Genomic DNA, 15,913 nt, shown 5'->3' with positions numbered 1-15,913 from the left:
TGCATCACAGAATACAGAGAGTGTATGAAGTTTTTCTGGTCAGTTGCTGGATTTTTTGTCAAAAATGTGGTATGTACATGTAGGAATTTTATTGCGAACTTTTTAGTAATTCCTTTCCTCATAGAAAGAATATGACTATCGGAAATTTCAGAATTGTAATTTGAAGGGAGCATTGGGGTATTATCTGTACAAAAAATGTCAAATGGAGTTGAATGATCGCAGATTACATGTCCAAGTTTGAATTGACTTAATATTTCATTGAGAACATCAACAAAAATGCATCCATCTATCCATCTTTAAAAAAAAAAACACAGTTTGGCTGTAATCCCAAATGTTGGACCTTCATGTACCATGCAAATAGATAATATTTCGAGCTTAAGCTCTAACCCAGACTACTGTATTTCACCAAAAGTTTTGCCGGTAGAAATGGACTTTTCAGTTAAGTAAATGATACTTTCATGCTGGCACTTGATGTGGAAGAATCAGTCAGAATCAAGCAAAATGTGACAAATGAAAAAAGCTAAACCTTAAGGTGAAATGTTGTGGCTTAGTCTTATCTTCAAAAAAACTTAAGTGTCATTTAGATTAAGCTCGTTAACAGTTCAGCCCTGCCGAGACCAGTCCGCACCCTAACGACCTCACACCAAGCCACCACAACCGTTACCTCTCCAATGTTAAATCATCAGAATATAGCACCCCCTGGCTGTTATGAAGGACTTAGGTCAATATGACGTGATGTTTTGTGACTTTTTGCTCTGCAGGCTGTGGGCGTCAGATCATTGTCGTGCTGAAGGATTATGAGGGCCCGGGTGTTGTCGTGAATGGGGAGCAGATATCCAGCTGGTGAGTCTCTGCATATACTCAGCTGTCAGTTCCTTCCACAGAGGAAAAAACCTTGATCTTTTCCCTCAGACATTTCTCATGAGATGCTCAGTGAGGTGGCAAAGTGATACCTGTAACACTATAGGGGTTGAGCAGTTACGTGTATAAGCTTAATGCTATGTACACACTTCATTTTTTTGTTACACAGTCTCTGTTACAGTATCTGCTTACATTACACTGTCTGTTGGTGTTACAGTGCATGTTTTTGTTGCAGTGTGTTGTGATGTCTGTGATGTCTATGTTACAGTGTCTGTGTTATGTTACAGCAAGTTCTGCCATCTACGGCAATGTCAGACTGGGCTGTGTTACATTGTCTGTGTTATGTTACTGTGAGTTCTGCCATCTACAGCAGTGTCAGAGTGGGCTGTGTTACAGTGTGTGTTATGTTACTGTGAGTTCTGCCCATCTGCAGCTGTGTCAGACTGGGCTGTGTTGCAGTGTCTGTGTTATGCTAAGGTGCCTGTGTTGTTACAGTGAGTTCTGCCATCTACATCAATGTCAAACTGGGCTGTGTTGCAGTGTCTGTGTTATGTTACTGTGAGTTCTGCCATCTACAGCAATGTCAGACTGGACTGTGATACAGTGTCTGTGTTATGTTACTGTGAGTTCTGCCGTCTGCAGCTGTGTCAGACTGGGCTGTGTTACACTGTCTGTGTTATGCTAAGGTGCCTGTGTTGTTACAGTGAGTTCTGCCATCTACAGCAATGTCAGACTGAGCTGTGTTACAGTGTCTGTGTTATGTTACTGTGAGTTCTGCCATCTGCAGCTGTGTCAGACTGGGCTGTGTTACAGTGTCTGTGTTATGCTAAGGTGCCTGTGTTGTTACAGTGAGTTCTGCCATCTACAGCAATGTCAGACTGGGCTGTGTTACAGTGTCTGTGTTATGTTACTGTGAGTTCTGCCATCTGCAGCTGTGTCAGACTGGGCTGTGTTACAGTGTGTGTGTTATGCTAAGGTGCCTGTGTTGTTACAGTGAGTTCTGCCATCTACAGCAATGTCAGATTGGGCTGTGTTACAGTGTCTGTGTTATGTTACTGTGAGTTCTGCTATCTGCAGCTGTGGCAGATTGTGCTGTGTTACAGTGTCTGTGTTATGCTAAGGTGCCTGTGTTGTTACAGTGAGTTCTGCCATCTACATCAATGTCAAACTGGGCTGTGTTGCAGTGTCTGTGTTATGTTACTGTGAGTTCTGCCATCTACAGCAATGTCAGACTGGGCTGTGTTACAGTGTCTGTGTTATGTTACTGTGAGTTCTACCATCTGCAGCTGTGTCAGACTGGGCTGTGTTACAGTGTGTGTGTTATGCTAAGGTGCCTGTGTTGTTACTGTGAGTTCTGCCATCTGCAGCTGTGTCAGACTGGGCTGTGTTACAGTGTCTGTGTTATGTTACTGTGAGTTCTGCCATCTGCAACTGTGTCAGACTGGGCTGTGTTACAGTGTGTATGTTATGCTAAGGTGCCTGTGTTATGTTACAGTGAGTTCTGCCATCTACAGCAGTGTCAGAGTGGGCTGTGTTGCAGTGTGTGTTATGTTACTGTGAGTTCTGTCATCTGCAACTGTGTCAGACTGAGCTGTGTTACAGTGTCTGTGTTATGTTACTGTGAGTTCTGCCATCTGCAGCTGTGTCAGACTGGGCTGTGTTACAGTGTGTATGTTATGCTAAGGTGCCTGTGTTATGTTACAATGAGTTTTGCCATCTACAACAGTGTCAAGCTGGGCTGTGTTACAGTGTGAGTGTTATGCTAAGGTGCCTGTGTTATGTTACAGTGAGTTCTGCCATCTACAGCAGTGTCAGAGTGGGCTGTGTTACAGTGTCTGTGTTGTTACAGTGAGTTTTGCCATCTACAGCAGTGTCAGACTGGGTGTGTTACACTGTTTGTGTTACGTTTCAGTGAGTTCCGCCATCTTTAGCAGTGTCAAGCTGGGCTGTGTTACAGTGTGTGTGTTATGCTAAGGTGTCTGTGTTATGTTTCAGTGAGTTCCGCCATCTACAGCAGTGTCAGGCCGTGTTAACAGATCTCCTCGAGAGACTGAGTGTGCCAGTCTACCATAGCACTGAGCAGGCTCTGGATGGCATAGTTACCTGTATACGACAGGTAAGCTCACCTAATTCCGAACACAGGTAAAGTTTTATTTCTTCATTAGTCCCTTAGCGGTATGACATAAGGAAAATGGGCTTGGATTTACCTTTTACCTGTCAGTCCATCATGGAACAGTTTTCCAGACTTTCTCTCGTAGGTGCTCATTATATTGAATTGAAATTTGGTACACGAAGGGAACCAAAGATTTGAAACCACCAGCGTTCCTCTGTGGCCTAGGGGGTTAGCATAATACTGACTGCCTTCATGTAAGGGAAATATTCCTGAGTATGGCGTAAAACACCAATCAAATATACCAGTCTTGTGATCATCATGTGAACAGCTTAGTTTGCTCAGATTGTGTATTTGCAAGTGTTCCCAATGTGCAAGTAGATCTTATTGCTGTGCTGGCATGGTCATTGTGGCTTAATCATCAGGCTCCAAATCGAGTTCAATTCCAAGTGTTATACCTAACACTTTAACACTGATAGTCTTGAGACTACCTCACTTGACGCTCAGCATATTGAGGAAATATGCCAAGTACTGGTATGGTGTCACTAAAGTATGACTTGGTGAGGCATCATGTCTGCATAGCTCTCCAGTGAGACTGCACTATGATTAATTCAGCAATGTATCCAGTCTGCTACGAGAGGACATCTGTTGTGACATGGCCAAAATAACGATGACAGCAATGTTAAACCCCAAGTAAACAGACAAAGAAGCAAACACTTTCATGTTCTGACCACTTCAGTGGCCAAATCGTTTAAACATCTGCCTCGAAGTCTGGGGACCGCGGATCAAACCAGGGTCAGGTCATATCAAACACTTTAGAAATATTGCTGCCTTGCTTGGTGCTCATCTCTGAGGGGTTAGAGCAAGGATACAGGACTGGTTGGCCTGGTGTCAGTATAATGTGACTGTGGTCTGGTGCCTTTGGCATGATACAAGAAGACAGTATATTTAAACACACATAATGACTCCTGATCGTCTGAAAAAATGACTGAAGAATTGTGAAGTACAATGTAAAGCCCAAGCATATGTACATATATATATATGTGTATATACTTTCACTTTCTGTTTGGCAGGGTATGAAGGTGCAGGAGTTAGGGACAGGTCACCGGGGACACCCAGTCAAGTACGGCCACCTCACAGTTGGACTTGAACTCTTGTGTGTATAGGTTTAGGGACAGCTTCATGCTACTAATCCCCAACAGCTCCACCCAAAAACCAGTCTTATTATAAGCTGTATGCTACGTGTGTGACAATAATAATATATTAAGGGAATAGGCAACGAATAATACCAGTTTTAATCTTTAATTCTTATACAAACATTGGATGCGAAATGTTAGAGAAACCCGAAACAGAATGTTGCGTTAATCATACTCGTGTATCCACAATTCACTAAAGTGTCTGACCTGGTGTGGTTTGGGTTCATCGTGCTAACTGTGGCCTTCCCTGGCTCCTTTGGCTCATGTTACACACACCTGACCAATGAAATCACAGGTTTAGTCCAGCGAGAGAGCTGATTGGCTGTGGCTGTATGTCTGGAGGATTGTTTGGTGCATGTACATGTACCTAATGATTTACCATGGGCAAAATGACCACTCCCACATAAAAGTGAAAATATCTTGATTAAAGCATAAAACACTAGTAAAATAATAAATTAATAAATCTAATTAGATGTTTTTGTAGTCTGTATGATCACATTTTGGTATAAAATATTTCGCCCTCTATTTTTAAGGCATAATTATGGCTGTTGGTAATCAACAAATTCATTGGGGGGTGGGGTGGGGGGGAAATGTGCAAAACTGGTTTTTGGAATGGGGCAAAAGTTTCATTTTGCTTTATGTTTGTAATTTTGGTAAACACATACCTTTCGCTGTACATTAAGCGTATGAATATTCCTTATGGCTGTTCTTAATACTTGATATGCTTTGCATTATGTCCGCTTCTATGTATGATATTACTTGTAGGAATGCAGCTGTTAGCTTTGAACACTAATCTGCATGACTGCACTAATGACCTGTTTCTACAAGATCCTTTGTAGAAACTTTTCATTTATTAAAAGTCAGAAGGAAATATTGCTACATGTATCACTTTTGCAACTTAAACTGCGATAATGATGATTAAGCTTAATTTTTTGACGGTAGAAATACAGAAAAAAAAAACACTAACTCAGTCAGACCTGTATTTTCTTGATGCTCTTGTGATAAATAAAGTAGAAGCAAATAAACTTCTAACAAATAAAAAGCGTATATCTCACCCTAAAATTTGTGATAGTGTAACATACTCTTCACAGCACATGCATTTCTGCCTTCGCTCTCTTTACATTGCCGACATCAGCGACAAATTTGGGAGCCCTGAAAAATACCCCGGTCACTGGGGTCGCAGAGATTATGCGTCGGCACAAGGACATTTAAGACTTACATTCTGTGATTCGAACATGATAATACAAAATGCTGTGGAGACGCTGTAGACAGAGCTAGGCGATCTCTGTTCTCGGCTCTTAGAAGAAGCAGCGTTGTCATGGTAGTGAGTGAAGCCCAAGTTTGAAAAAAATAACAATCAAAAGTAAAAACTTTTAAATTAGAATTTCACTTTCAACATGCAATGTGTTTAACCTAGATTTATATATAAAACCACTATTAAAACAAGTGAAATAAGCTTTGTGTTGGCCTAGATCAGTTAGCAAACCACTGTAATCTTATAAAGCAAACCACAGAATAAACATACAAATGAGGTAAGTTTATTAGTCTAGATAAATTGGAAAACCCCTCACCAAATAGGATAAGTTGTGTTAATAGACTAAATAAATTAGCAGCTCACTAAATAAATTGGGTGTAAAGTTGTGTTGTTGTAAAATTAATTAACAGAGCTCACAACAAATAAGATGTGTAGTGCTGGCTTAGATGACTTTAACTACTGAACATTTCAACACATACCCTAATTCTTCAACCTTTTTAGCCACCAATGTGGCCAATATTTTCAAATATTCGGAGAGAACTATGGGGTGTAGCGAAATAATTTCACAGTTCTAGGAAGAGTGCATCTTTAGTGACACAAAAAAAATCATTTTTGGCATCATTTTCATAGTAACTGTATGCAGAAATTCCACTGAAAAAAAAGATTTCCATTATAATCAGATCCTCATCCAGAAATACATGTGAGTGGCTTCTGCAATAACTCATGATACAGTCTACCTTCTTTGCTCTGGTATGAAAATACTGTTCGACATAAAGTAGTTTGATATGTCAGATGAAAAAGCATTTCAAAGACTGTCCAGGAAAATAGTTTGGTTTATCTTCAGGTGAGAATTTTTCTAACGAGTAAAGTGCATTTGAAACTTGGATTGTCAAGTGAACTTCAAAACAAGCCACAAAATGTGAATTTGACACCATTGTTGAGTGAATGGCCCATGTTAACAAAAAAGAGTGTTTAAAATTTCACCAAGTAATAGACAAATAGAGTCACTTTAATAACATGCGTAGAGCTGTTTGTTTTCTTAGTGCAGTCTTCCTTTAGTTGCTGATTGGCTGATTATGTGAGAGGTGGTACTAAAGCATGGCATGGCCATCTTGTACAGAGAATGTTCAGGTGATGTGCTCCGAAGCTCTGGCATGACTGAACGCACTGCATTGAGTCTCACACAAGACAAACCCGTTCCATGAATGCTCTACTTGTCGTATTAACTTTATTATCACATGATCTTGTACTTGATGATGAGCCAATGTGAGATCGTGTTTTTGATTTATCATAAATGCTATTTCATCAAGATAGAATCAGTTTTGAAACATAAATGTAAAACGGTTAGTAATCTGAGGATGGATGGCATTTTTGTGTGATAGAAAAACTAGCAAATCTATTAATGAGTGCATATTTGTGTAGGTTACATGCAAATAAAATGTTTGAATAATTAAATATTTGAATTTTTAAATAATTTATTTGAATGACAAGGTAATTGTGTAGGAAAATGACAGATAATGAAATGGAACTTGCTTAAATAGATTTACAAGTACATATACAACTACCTCACCTAAATCACATGCATTCATGCATATGAAAAAATGCAGATTTGTCAGATCTGAAGTCTTCAGTCTAAATCCTGTGAGCTGTCTCAAATCCCAGCTGAGAAAAAATATAAAATGTAAAGTTATAGAACCTGTCTATGCAGTTTAATATTCAATGTATGTTGAATGTTTGTTTATTCTCATGTTGATTTGTCTCTTTTCAGGAGATTACGGAATATATTTAATTCGTTTGATAGCAATAATATGGGTAAACTGAGCATACAAGAGGTGAGTGATGATATCCTTTGGAACCATGCAGCTTAGTGTATATATCAGACTGTTATCGGCTTTAGACTCCATCATATCTCTCAGAAGATCAATCCAAATCAAATATTTGATGTTATCCCACACTTCAGTATAACAGAGATGTTAATTTTGTGGTCTTTATGTTTGTCCGTATGGGGTACATGAACTTACATATCGTAAATTCTGTGAACTCTTCAGATCTATGTATAACTTTTGCTTATTTGACTGTTTCTTTGATTCTTATCGGCTGTTTCTTTCCTTGAAACACCAGCTTCAGATTTAAATCATTTTTGATCAGTAAAGTCGTAGGTTCAAATCCTGCTCATTCTATTTTGTCTTCAAGTCTGAGGTCTATAAGGTACCTGGTGAAATGCTATAGTTTTCTGAACAGATGCATTGATCCATAAACCTGACAACTGCCATATTAGCATAATATATCCTTGAGAACAGTAAATTTTAAAAAAACACAGTAAAGTAATAAAATAAAAGCGTTATTTAAATTTAGCTATTTTTATTCGTTGTCCCCAGGTTTGCTTAGCATATAGATGTTGTATGATGGACACACTGGATTCTCATTGGCTGAGCAGGTTAAAAGGTTCTGACAAAGCTACCTTTACTTTTGAAGAGTTCTGTTGTCTGATGACAGAGCGACGGTTGTCCCAGGTAATAACCAAAGACACTCAGGTTTAGCCAAGGCACTCAGATATGGCCAAGGCACTTAGGTTTAGCCAAGGTACCCGGGTTTCCTTCACCCTTAAACATGACAAGTCCAGCTCGAGCTTCCTATCCTTACATGGGAAGGTTTGTCAGCAACCTGCAGATGGTCATGGACGTCCCCTATACTCTGCCTGGTTTCCTTCTACCATAATGCTTGCAGCAGTAAGTCATAAGTGAAATATTCTTGACTATGGCGTAAAGCACCATTCAAAATAAATAAATAAATAAACATGACCGCCGTCATATAATGAAAAGTTCTTGAGCATGGCAGTAAACACCAATGTAAGAAAATGAATAAATCGAAAATGTCTTGAACTTCAAATTATTCTATGCAATATTGTGTGATATATTTTTACGGATTTCACATTAACGCCTAAACGATGGTTATAAGGACATATCAATTTCAGTCGCACAGACTCATCACATATTGGCTCTTTTCATTGACCTTGATTTTTTCTTTTTGTTTTCAGCATCGATCAGTTTTGAAATCAGTATTCCACAAGTTTGTCAACGGTGTAAAGTGGTTGTTTGGTAAATATTCACAGCAATTTGAAATTTTTAGGAAAAACTGGACTTTTTTTTGCAGTTTACATGTACAGTAAAGTTGTGCTCCTTGCGTGAATACAGTATGGTTAGATTTTGTAACTACTGCAAATCTTCAACCTTTTCAGCCACTAAATCACTTTTGTCAAAATGTTTCACCATATTGGTTGAAGAGGTGGTTAAATAAGGTTGACAAATCATGGTTATCTTCTTAACTTGGAATTTCTAGTTCGTTGTGTATGCTAAGTGTTTTACAGATCTTGCCTTTATATGAGTGAAGTTTCTGAAAAAAAAAATGGCTGCTCATACACTTCTGGTCACTGTAAACAGTAGATGGGTGAACTAAAGTTGAATATCATCTGTTTTCCCCATTCAGGTCAGTCCAGTGAGGAGCAGAAGCCTAAGTCTAACATTCTAGAGCCTAAAGACGTGTTTTTGGGGGGAAGCTTTAAAGACAATGACTGGAGAGAGAACATAGCAATACCTACACTCAGGTGAGGGGTGAACATAGCAATACCTACACTCAGGTGAGGGGAGAACATAGTAATACCAACACTCAGGTGGGAGAACATAGCAATACCTACACTCAGGTGAGGGGAGAACATAGCAATACCAACACTCAGGTGGGAGAACATAGCAGTACCTACACTCAGGTGAGGGGAGAACATAGCAATACCAACACTCAGGTGAGAGAACATAGCAATACCAACACTGGTGAGGGGCGAACATAGCACTACCTACACTCAGGCGAGAGAACATAGCAATACCTACATTCAGGTGAGGGGGGAACATAGCAATACCTACACTTAGGTGAGGGAGAACATAGTAATACTTACACTCAGGGGAACGGAGAACATAGCAATACCAACACTCAGGTGGGAGAACATAGCAGTACCTACACTCAGGTGAGGGGAGAACATAGCAATACCTACACTCGGGTGAGGGGAGAACATAGCAATACCTACATTCATGTGAGGGGAGAACATAGCAATACCTACACTCAGGTGAGGGGAGAACATAGCAATACCTACACTCGGGTGAGGGGAGAACATAGCAATACCTACATTCATGTGAGGGGAGAACATAGCAATACCTACACTCAGGTGAGGGGAGAACATAGCAATACCTGCACTCAGGTGGGAGAACATAGCAATATTGCACTCAGGTGAGGGGTGAACATAGCAATATTGCACTCAGGTGGAAGAACATAGCAATACCAACACTCAGGTGGGAGAACATAGCAATATCAACACTCAGGTGAGAGAACATAGCAATACCAACACTCAGGTGGGAGAACATAGCAATACCAACACTCATGTGAGGGGAAAACATAGCAATACCTGCACTCAGGTGGAAGAACATAGCAATACCAACACTCAGGTGGGAGAACATAGCAATATCAACACTCAGGTGAGAGAACATAGCAATACCTACACTCAGGTGGGAGAACATAGCAATACCTATACTCAGGTGAGGGGAGAACATAGCAATACCTACACTCAGGTGGGAGAACATAGCAATACCTACACTCAGGTGAGGGGAGAACATAGCAATACCTACACTCATGTGAGGGGAGAACATAGCAATACCAACACTCAGGTGAGAGAACATAGCAATACCAACACTCTGGTGAGGGGCGAACATAGCACTACCTACACTCAGGCGAGAGGACATAGCAATACCTACACTCAGGTGAGGGGAGAACATAGCAATACCTACACTTAGGTGAGGGAGAACATAGCAATACCTACACTCAGGGGAAGGGAAAACATAGCAATACCAACACTCAGGTGGGAGAACATAGCAGTACCTACACTCAGGTGAGGGGAGAACATAGCAATACCTACACTCAGGTGAGGGGAGAACATAGCAATACCTGCACTCAGGTGGGAGAACATAGCAATACCTGCACTCAGGTGAGGGGTGAACTTAGCAATACCAACACTCAGGTGAGGGGACAACATAGCAATACCTACACTCAGGTGAGAGAACATAGCAATACCTACACTCAGGTGAGGGGAGAACATAGCAATACCAACACTCAGGTGGGAGAACATAGCAATACATGCACTCAGGTGAGGGGAGAACATAGCAATACCTACACTCAAGTGAGGGGAGAACATAGCAATACCAACACTCAGGTGAGGGGAGAACATAGCAATACCTACACTCAGGTGAGGGGAGAACATAGCAATACCTACATTCATGTGAGGGGAGAACATAGCAATACCTACACTCAGGTGAGGGGAGAACATAGCAATACCTGCACTCAGGTGGGAGAACATAGCAATACCTGCACTCAGGTGAGGGGTGAACATAGCAATATTGCACTCAGGTGAGAGAACATAGCAATACCTACACTCAGGTGGGAGAACATAGCGCTACGTACACTCAGGTGAGAGAACATAGCAATACCTACACTCAGGTGAGGGGAGAACATAGCAATATTGCACTCAGGTGATGGGAGAACCTAGCAATACCAACACTCTGGTGAGGGGACAACATAGCAATACCAACACTCAGGTGAGGGGAGAACATAGCAATACCAACACTCAGGTGGGAGAACATAGCAATACCAACACTCAGGTGAGGGGAGAACATAGCAATACCTACACTCAAGTGAGGGGAGAACATAGCAATACCAACACTCAGGTGAGGGGAGAACATAGCAATACCTACACTCAGGTGAGGGGAGAACATAGCAATACCTACACTCAGGCGAGAGAACATAGCAATACCTACATTCAGGTGAGGGGGGAACATAGCAATACCTACACTCAGGTGAGAGAACATAGCGATACCTACATTCAGGTGAGGGGGAACATAGCAATACCTACACTCAGGTGAGGGGACAACATAGCAATACCTGCACTCAGGTGAGGGGACAACATGGCAATACCTACACTCAGGTGAGGGGACAACATAGCAATACCTACACTCATGTGAGGGGACAACATAGCAATACCTGCACTCAGGTGAGGGGACAACAAAGCAATACCTACACTCAGGTGAGGGGACAACATAGCAATACCTGCACTCAGGTGAGGGGACAACATAGCAATACCTACACTCAGGTGAGGGGACAACATGGCAATACCTGCACTCAGGTGAGGGGACAACATGGCAATACCTGCACTCATGTGAGGGGACAACATAGCAATACCTGCACTCAGGTGAGGGGACAACAAAGCAATACCTACACTCAGGTGAGGGGACAACATAGCAATACCTACACTCAGGTGAGGGGACAACATAGCAATACCTACACTGTACACTCAGGTTAGAACAACAGTATGCACGTGAGGTGAGGTAATTCCATGAGGCATTCTTTTCGAAACACCACCAGTGAATACTATAAAGTTAATAAAGTGTTATTTACCGTTACAATGTTTTTGTTGCTAGGAAACATGGTTTGACGTACGCCAGTCCGCAGGCCCCTGACGAGGAATGGATCGCTCACCTGGCCCCCTCTGAAGCCGTCCTACGCGAGAGCTGCAGACTGATGCTCTATGTCATGGGAGATAGCTCTCGTGGGTGTGCCAGCCTAATCGAAGTAAGATGGAACTTAGTTTCATAGATCTTACAGGGTATTCTTTGGAGTTTAAATCTAGCTCTCGCTTCCACACTTGTAGCAGTTTGATGGAAACTTTGTGAGGATCATAAAGAGATTGTGCTAAAAAACTTACATTCCAGTGTGGCAAAATTTTCAGAAAAAGTTTGAATCTTTATAACAAACTGTTGTACATCAAAAATTTGTTTAATCCTGAATTCTGTCGGATTTTTGTCAACAGGCCGGTTATTATGTAGGGCAAGGATGCAATATGGTGCTTTGTATCAAAAACTTACAAGATGGTGTCGTTATTGATGGTGAAAAGGTGAGGAAAAAATGAATCATATTTTATAATGATTTTGGTGTGTTCTTGGCTTCGAAGTGGAACTAAAATAGATATCAGTTCAGAATTTCACTGAGGATAACTGCCAGCTTTTCCAAGGAATACTCGCAGGAATGAAAATTGTTAGGCTATCAATTATATTTGAGGTAACCTGGATATCCAGACCAGAGCTGGATCAGAGGTTCAATCCTGGCTTTGGACAGGGAATTTGTAGATTGACTTAATACTCTCAGCGTTCATCATGAGCCTTGGTGACAGTAACCGGTCAGTAACATTTGTTTGACCATTTGTGCCATCTGATGTTTGGTAAAGGTTGCTTGTCTTCCACCAAAGCATTGTACATATCACTACGTCACATCTTTAGAAAGTTCACAAGTAACTAGGCATAGGTCTGTGGTTTTTATACCCCAGGCAGCCCGGTTTTTACCACTCACAGGATTAACAATGGCTATCAGCATTACGGATGCAGGAAACCAGAGCTCCCAGTGTAAACCATTAAACTTTGGCTCTGATGAACTTTCCCACATGTGATGTGCAGATGTGCACAACATGATGGTGGACAACAAGTGATCTTCAACAAATTCACATACGAACTACTTATACTGACCAAGGCCCCACAAGAAGTGAGAGCAAACTACCTTTTTAGAGGCAAATGAAAGTATTGCTTTTGGAGCTAAAACTTAAATTCTTCCTGTAGGATGTAGTATAGGATATCATCCTACTTTCCAAACAAACTCAAAACCTCTTTCAGAGATCTTTCAATAGAACTGTCAGAATCAGACAAAATCCGACAAAAGCTTAGTCATGGACAAATTTTTGGTCACATACATGTAGAATAAGTAGGTAAATAAATGTCATAATATGGCTTGTTTTTTTTTTCAGCTGACAACTGAAGCTGTGAAGGATTACAACCGCAGTCGAATGTACCTGAGCGACATTGCTAATCGTGAGGGTGTGCCTCTGTTTGACAACATCGAAGAGGCGCTGGCGTGTGTGGTAGAGAAGTCAAAGGAGATCAGGACTCAGAGCGAGACAAGCTGAAATTGATGTCAGCATGATGTGGCCAATGGCAGTAGACTCTACAACTAGCAAAGAAGGAGGCAATAGACTCTACAGCTGAGAATGAATGGGGCAATAGACTCTACAGCCGGGAAGGAAGGAGGCAAAAGACTCTACAGCTGGGAAGGAAGGAGATAATAGACTCTACAGCTGGGAAGGAAGGAGATAATAGACTCTACAGCTGGGAAGGAAGGAGACAATAGACTCTACAGCTTGGAAGGAAGGAGACAATAGACTCTACAGCTGGGGAGGAGGGAGACAATAGACTCTACAGCTTGGAAGGAAGGAGATAATAGACTACAGCTGGGGAGGAGGGAGACAATAGAGTTAGGAAGGAGGGAGATAATTGAGTCTACGGCTGGGGAGGAGGGAGACAATAGAGTTAGGAAGGAGGGAGATAATAGACTCTACAGCTGGGGAGGAGGGAGACAATAGAGTCAGGAAGGAGGGAGATAATTGACTCTATACATGTGGCTGTAATAGGTGAACAGGATCAAGGGACTTAAAGGATACATGATTAGGAATTCTAAAATGAAGAGGATGGTTTTGTTAAGAAAAATGAAGAAAATTATACCCAAAAAAAAACAATTTCATTTTTGAGGCATATTATATGCATGTATCTGATGTGCTCAGTTGTCGTCAGTTTTCTAAAATGACGTAATGGTGTGGGAAGGTAGGACGCTGTTAAGTGACCTCCATTCAGTCTATTCTCCCGACACAGTTGACAGCTATTCCCCGGTGACTTCATAGCTGTGGGGGCCTCAGGAAGACTGTAGTTTTATTTTTATATCCCAAGAAGGAACTGAGAAGCTCTTTTTGTACTTTTGTATGTAGGGAAACGTCCTTAACTTTATATTAAAACATGAAAACCAAGTGAGAGATGTGTCCTTTAAGACAGCAGGCCATACAGCTGACACTACCAGATGCTGTTATTAGCAGCCATGGCTGAAGCCAGTCAAGATGAGGTAGTTGTAGCCTATGACAATAGACTGTAGCTGATGACAATAGACTGTAGCTGATGACAATAGACAATAACTGATGACAGTAGACTGTAATTGATGACAGTAGACAGTAACTGATCACAATAGACTAAATGATGACAATAAATTGTAACAGATGGCAATAGACTGTATGAAACTAGCAAAACAGTAGCTCACAGCTGGAACAGATGACTGGTTTTGATGAAGAAGGTGTTTTCTCAACAGCTGTTGATAATAATGGATGACGCTGTGACTGATGACAGTGGATTTACTGAAGACACTATACTGTTACTGATGACAACAGATTGTTAAGCTTGAACTGGAAACAATATACAGTAGCTGTAACAAAGCAAGGCTGTGATATACTGTGATATCTACATCTGTGTACTGTACTTGTATGTTTTTGTGTTACAAGCACATTATGTCCTATAAGTGAAATTTGTTGAGTATGGCCTAAAACACCAATCAGTCACATTATGTACTCTGTTGTCCTATAAGTGAAATTTGTTGAGTATGGTCTTAAACACAAATCAGTCACATTATGTACTCTGTTGTCCTATAAGTGAAATTTGTTGAGTATGGCCTTAAACACAAATCAGTCACATTATGTACTCTGTTGTCCTATAAGTGAAATTTGTTGAGTATGGCCTTAAACACAAATCAGTCACATTATGTACTCTGTTGTCCTGTAAAAGTGAAATTTGTTGAGTATGGTCTTAAACACAAATCAGTCACATTATGTACTCTGTTGTCCTGTAAAAGTGAAATTTGTTGAGTAAGGCGTAAAAGACAAATCAGTCACAATATGTACTGCATGGGACTTGCAGCAAAATGTCCAGGTCTGAGATTTTATTTTGTTGGCAAGTTGAAAGTAAAAAAATTACAGTAAAATTATGCAAATTCATAATTTTTTGTTAGAGTCTGTAAACCAGGGATATTTGCTGTTGGTACTTCGGTCAGGCAAGAGTTATTAATATTCAGTGTCTTCTCGCAATGACACAATAATCTAATATGCAAACTGTTCTTTCATAGCATTGCTTTATAATGATCAATGCAGTCGATTATGACAATCTACAGGAAACTGCTGAAATCATAATGAGTTTGAATAGGCCACATTCATCTCTTCAGGGGAGATAACTGTGTTAAGCTAATCCTATCTGGGGGGATTCCCTATGTGTTAAGTGAATGTGGCCTGTTGGCTGCAACCTGGGATTAAGATAGACGTCTGTCTTTATGATCCCAGGCTGCAACCTACATTAACTCGTACACACATACAAGTACCTTAACATAATAGTCTCCCCTGACGCTGAATAGCTGAAGTATTAATCTCGTATTCACTTAGGCCTTGTTTTCTGTGTTTAGTGTAAATATTTGTCAGTTTGTCACTGAAAATCGTACTAGAGACCAAAGATTGTACACTACTGCTGTTGTGATGTTATTTTGTTACTC

General features: G+C 40.7%; 1 protein-coding gene across 1 annotated transcript in view; it reads left to right on the top strand.

Annotated features, from left to right (window-relative positions):
• LOC135480810 (uncharacterized) overlaps positions 1 to 14,141 on the top strand; it is a 55,279-nt gene extending 41,138 nt beyond the window's left edge. Inside the window, exons 9-18 of the mRNA XM_064760736.1 lie at positions 762 to 843; positions 2,857 to 2,977; positions 4,045 to 4,127; positions 7,191 to 7,254; positions 7,801 to 7,935; positions 8,460 to 8,520; positions 8,909 to 9,026; positions 11,935 to 12,085; positions 12,324 to 12,407; positions 13,308 to 14,141. Of these exons, the coding sequence (XP_064616806.1) occupies positions 762 to 843; positions 2,857 to 2,977; positions 4,045 to 4,127; positions 7,191 to 7,254; positions 7,801 to 7,935; positions 8,460 to 8,520; positions 8,909 to 9,026; positions 11,935 to 12,085; positions 12,324 to 12,407; positions 13,308 to 13,466 (1,058 nt within the window). The 3' untranslated portion in view covers positions 13,467 to 14,141. The remainder of the gene's footprint in view (positions 1 to 761; positions 844 to 2,856; positions 2,978 to 4,044; positions 4,128 to 7,190; positions 7,255 to 7,800; positions 7,936 to 8,459; positions 8,521 to 8,908; positions 9,027 to 11,934; positions 12,086 to 12,323; positions 12,408 to 13,307) is intronic.
• The last annotated feature ends 1,772 nt before the right edge of the window (positions 14,142 to 15,913 follow it).

The sequence above is a fragment of the Liolophura sinensis genome, chromosome 13, assembly GCF_032854445.1.
Source record: "Liolophura sinensis isolate JHLJ2023 chromosome 13, CUHK_Ljap_v2, whole genome shotgun sequence".
NCBI lineage: Eukaryota > Metazoa > Mollusca > Polyplacophora > Chitonida > Chitonidae > Liolophura > Liolophura sinensis.
This window is presented reverse-complemented; position numbering and strand designations above follow the sequence as displayed.